We start from the raw sequence: 5000 nt of genomic DNA, 5'->3' as shown, positions 1-5000 counted from the left end.
CGTGTGCATCAGAGGTGGGTATTCAGCAGGTTCTGACCAGTTCTGGAGAACCGGTAGTGGAAGAACCAGCAGATCCCACCTCTGACTGGAGATTTTACAGTCTCCTTCCCCTGCCACGCCCACCAGGCCACGCCTACAGAACCAGTAGTAAAAAAAATTGAATCCCACTGCGCACGCACCAGATGCGGGCTCTGCCCACGCACTGCACGTTTAAAAAAGCTCTGATACATATTTTCTACAGGAGTCCCTGTGAATAAAACAGCTGAGCTGTGGCAAAAGGAAATAAATCACAGGAAAGAACAAGGACAGGCGGGTGGGCCCATATACTCGTCGCAGCGAACCGGTTCGCTCCCAGCTGATCTTTGGCGCAAGGGGTTCTACTGAACCGGTCCGAACCGGTAGAATCCCACCCCTGCACCATGCCATCAAAGCCCCAGCCAGTTTTCATTAGGCTTTCCACGTAAGATACACCTGGGGATGAGGCTCCAACCACACGGTCACAAGGTCCAACTTGTCTTTTGTTTGGCCCTGTGGTTGTGGCTGGACCGCTGCCCCCCTCCGTCTCTTCCCTGTCTGCTTCTCAGTGGGTGGCACCATATTCTTGCCAGGGGCGATTGAAACTAAACTCCATTCGTACTTCACATCCTTATCATTCTCCTTGGTTCTGTTTTAGGCCAGTGAGCAAATTTACCACGAAAATGTTCAAGGTAAGAATACATTCAATAAAGTGGCAGTAATTACTTTTTGCTCCTTAATTGAGTTGAGTTTACTTCATTGATTGGCCCTTGGGTTTCAGACACAAATGATTACTAAAATCTGATTAAAAACAATTTAAAATGAAATTGGTGTAAAATGATCTTTGTTAAATCCTAGGCTGCATTAACAGAGGGATAGAATCAAGATCTCGTGAAGTGTTAATCCTGTTTTATGAAACCTTAGTAAGACCACACTGGAATACTGCATCCAGTTTTGGTCACCCCGTTATAAAAAAGATGTTGAGATTCTGGAAAGAGTGTAGAGAAGCAACAAAAATAATTAGGGTCCTGGAGACTAAAACAGGTGAAGAACGATTGTAGGAATTGGGTATGTCTAATGAAAAGAAGAACTAGGGGTGACAGGATAGCAGTATTCCAATATTTGAGGGTCTGCCACAAAGAAGAAGCGGTCAAATTATTCTCCAAAGCACCTGAAGGCAAGACAAAAAGCAACGGGTGGAAACTAATCAAGGAGAGAAGCAACCTAGAACCTGAAATTTCCTGACAGGGAGAACAAATAATCCGTGGAATAACTTGTCTCCAGATGTTGTGAATGCTCCAACACTGGAAGTTTTTAAGAAGATGTAGGATAACCATTTGTCTGAAGTGGTGTAGGGTTTCCTGCCTAGGCAGGGGGTTGGACTAGAAGACCTCCAAGGTCCCTTCCAACTCTGTTATTCTGTTTTGTTCCCTGCCTAATATACCATCACCCTCTCTGGAAAATGCAGTCATTTGATACCCAGCTACTCTTCTCCAAAGTAGAAAATTCCCTGTAGCCGTTTTTGATATTTGACAAAGACTGATAATTACTGGAACATTTTTTCCCTTCAGACAGAATCCTTATCTTCACTTTCATAACAGCAGTATGTTAACTTGAGCATGTCGGGTTGACAGCAGCAACCAAATTAACTTTAATTGCTTCTTCGCTGTGGTGTGATCATTGGAAAGGCAGACCATGGACAAGCCCAGGCCAGGCTCAGTCTTGGGACGATAAGAACACCTTTGGGCAGTAATTCTGCCTTCTTTGCGGATGGCATGTTGTAATTGGAATGATAATAGGTTGTCTCTTTGTGATGGGCCGTCCTGCCCTGAAGCCATCTCAACGCTTCCCTCTTGGGAAAAGGAATAAACGCATGGCTCTGGGTAAATTGTTTCTCCTACACCCCATCTGTAATTTTTAATAAAAGGTGAGGCAGAGTTCAGCTTGATGTGAATTTACAGTTCTCTGAAGAGATCACATCCAGTTAAGCCAGAGGTCTCCAAACTTGGCCACTTTAAAACTTGTGGACTTCAACTCCCAGAATTCTCCAGCCAGCGTAGCTTGAAGTCCACAAGTCTTAAAGTGGCCAAGTTTGGGGACCTCTGATTTAAGCACACAGGAAAAGACAAAATTCAGAATTCTTTCAAGATGTGATTCCCGTGGAACTATTGTACAGGTGCCAGGGTAGAAGAGCTGAATCCAACAATTATCCAACAAGATGCAGTTCAGTGGTGAGATAAGCTGCCGCACTGAGGCAGAAAAAAACCCAAATGCATAAGTACAGAATAGATGGTAACTGGCTCTTAAGCCAGGTACCACTTATTTTGTTACCTCTGCATTTGGTTTTCCCTGCCTGAGTGAGTAAGTAATAGCCATACTATTATTAATAGTCATAATTTCCTATTATAAGTTAACTATTATAACTAATACTTAACGAAGAAGGTAATAGTAATTACTATTATGAATAGTAATAACTGTGAAGGAGGTTTGGGTGGATCACTGCTTAAATATGAGCTGCCAAAAAAGCCAGTACAGTCCTAGGCAGCATCAACTTTTGGTAAAAAGAGATTGGACCAACATTTGACCAGGATAGTATAAACTGTCCTGCCTTGGGTGGAGGGTTGGACTAGAAGATCTCCAAGGTCCCTTCCAGCCTATGATTCTATGGAGTGAACCTGGGCCCACCTTGCCTTTGCACAGATGCTTGGTACAATGTGTACGCTCTCTCTCTCTCTCACCAAGTTACCTCAATTTACTTTGTGCACACTTCTAACAACACTTCGTTTGTCCCTTGCTTTGGTGGCCCAGTTTACTGTGAAGTAGCCAGTCATATTCCCGCCGTAAAACCCGAATCCCCAGATGGTCTGGAAGGGACCACAATTCCTTCCAGGGGATCAGCTCTACAATTTGATTTTCGGGCAGGCATCCATTAAGATGAACACTCACACACATATGTGCTTATTTTTTTAAAAATCATGCATGGTTATATCTCAAAAATCTGTAGAGATTCTTAGCCATCCAGGTCCTGGTTGTCCCAAAGGTGCTTTTTCAGGAGGCAAGTGGACTTTCTGCTTTTTTCTTTGAAGTCATTTCGCTTCTCATCCGAGAAGCTTCTTCAGCTCTGACAGGATGGTGAGGAATGGAAAGATTTATATTCCTTGAAGACAGCTGGTCATTTGCATCCTTTTAGAGGGTCGTTGAGGCCACTTGGAGGTTTATCTGTGTCCTGGATGACTGAGAATCTCTACAGACTTTTAGCTATCCAATTTGGGATGAAAACACCCTTTGAATGGTGTGGGAGTAGGAATGGATTCCCAGAGGACTATAGGGACCGGGAGCACCACTCAGGTGACCCTGAGGACACAGAGAAACCTCCAAGTGGCCTTAACGACCCTCTCAAAGGATGCAAATGACCAGCTGTCTGCAAGGAATATCAATCCTTCCATTCCCCACTGCCCTGTCAGAGCTGAAGAAGCTTCTTGGATGAAAAACGAAACATCTTCAAAAGAAAAGAAAAAACCAGAAAGTCCAGTTGCCTCCTAAAAAAAGCACCTTTGGGATCTGTATACCCAAATGTAGACCTATCGGGTAAGTAAGCAGGATGCTTTGGAAAACATGCTTATATATTCACTACAGAGCCTGAATGGTGCCTGCTTTCCTATGAAACGTGCACGTGGGTGGGTGTTGGCACCTCTTCAAGTCGTTCTGGACTCTTGGCAACTGGTTGCCCAAGTGCCCAAGAATTCCAGTTTCCAGTCTGGTGCCTCCACCAAACTGGCTCTCTTCTTTGAGTCAGCCCTGACATTTGATGAGTCCCCACAGTTTTCTTGGCAACATTGCCAGAAGTGGTTTGGCGTCACCGTCTTCTTCCCAGGACCAAGAGAGTGAGAGTGAGAGAGAGAGAGAGAGGCACTGGCAAAAGCCAACATCCGTGCCCAAGGTTGGAACACTGTTTCTAGCCATTGTATTTAACCACTCTATTAAACATTTAGTTGTTTGCATAAACCTGAGTTTGTGCAAACGTGACTGTCTTCATGTTGTAGTACAGGGGTCCCCAAACTTGGCTACTTTAAGACTTGTGGACTTCAACTCCCAGAATTCCTCCTCGAGTCATGTTAGCTCAGGAATTCTGGGAGTTGAAGTCCACAAGTCTTAAACTTGCCAAGTTGGAAGACCCTTGACCTAGAAGTTTAGGGTTTACAACAGAAGTCTCCAAACTTGGCAACTTTAAGACCTGTGGACTTCAACTCCCAGAATTCTCCAGCCAGATATGAAGTACACAAGAATTCTAGGAGTTGAAGTCCACAAGTCTTAAAAGTTGCCAAGTTTGGAGACCTCTGTTGTAGTAAAACATGAAGGAAACTTCTATGACAGTTTGCAAACAGCACCAGGTATACGGCATCATGTTTGAGTAGAAGCAGATGGTAGCTGGTTGTTTTATTGTCCTTGACCATTAATTCTACTTCTGCAAATGGATTCCCTCATCAGGTTATAGGACCGCCAGTGTCATTATTGCCTTGACGGACGGAGAACTTCATGAAGACCTTTTCTTCTATTCTGAACAAGAGGTAGGAGCCTTGCGTTGAAAGTCTGGGATGAATGGAATGATGCACACACACACACACACACACACACACACACAAGTTGCTCTTCCCAGGGAAAGTTGTGTCCCTCCTATACACCCAGAAGCAGGTTGTTTTTAAAATTTCAACTCCTGTTGAAACCTCAATCAAACCATGCCCATAACTAACAGATCTTCTCCTTTGCAGACTTTCTACTTTTGGGGGTTTCTCAGGAAAGGAAAGGAATGCATTCTTAATGTTAATTTATCTTCGGTTTGCAGAGAGAGAGGGAGGGAGGGAGGGAGGGAGAGAGAGAGAGAGAGACATCTGTTGAAGTTGATGGCACAAATTTTGCAGACATTTGTTTTGTCTGTTTACCTCAGAGGCTCACAACCGGCATGTCATTTTCGCTCGCTTTTATTT

The 5000-nt window shown here is 44.1% G+C and overlaps 1 protein-coding gene across 1 annotated transcript in view; it reads left to right on the top strand.

Moving 5' to 3' along the window:
• ANTXR1 (ANTXR cell adhesion molecule 1) overlaps positions 1–5000 on the top strand; it is a 106978-nt gene that overhangs the window by 18078 nt on the left and 83900 nt on the right. Inside the window, 2 exon segments of the mRNA XM_087969595.1 lie at positions 674–707; positions 4504–4583. Coding sequence (XP_087825721.1) covers positions 674–707; positions 4504–4583 — 114 coding nt within the window.

Source organism: Notechis scutatus, chromosome 7 (genome assembly GCF_049901735.1).
Source record: "Notechis scutatus isolate UNSWTSFEM ecotype Mainland chromosome 7, rNotScu1.2, whole genome shotgun sequence".
Classification (NCBI taxonomy): Eukaryota; Metazoa; Chordata; class Lepidosauria; order Squamata; family Elapidae; genus Notechis; species Notechis scutatus.
The sequence above is the reverse complement of the archived record's forward strand: the minus strand, read 5'-3'. Positions and strand labels throughout refer to the sequence as shown.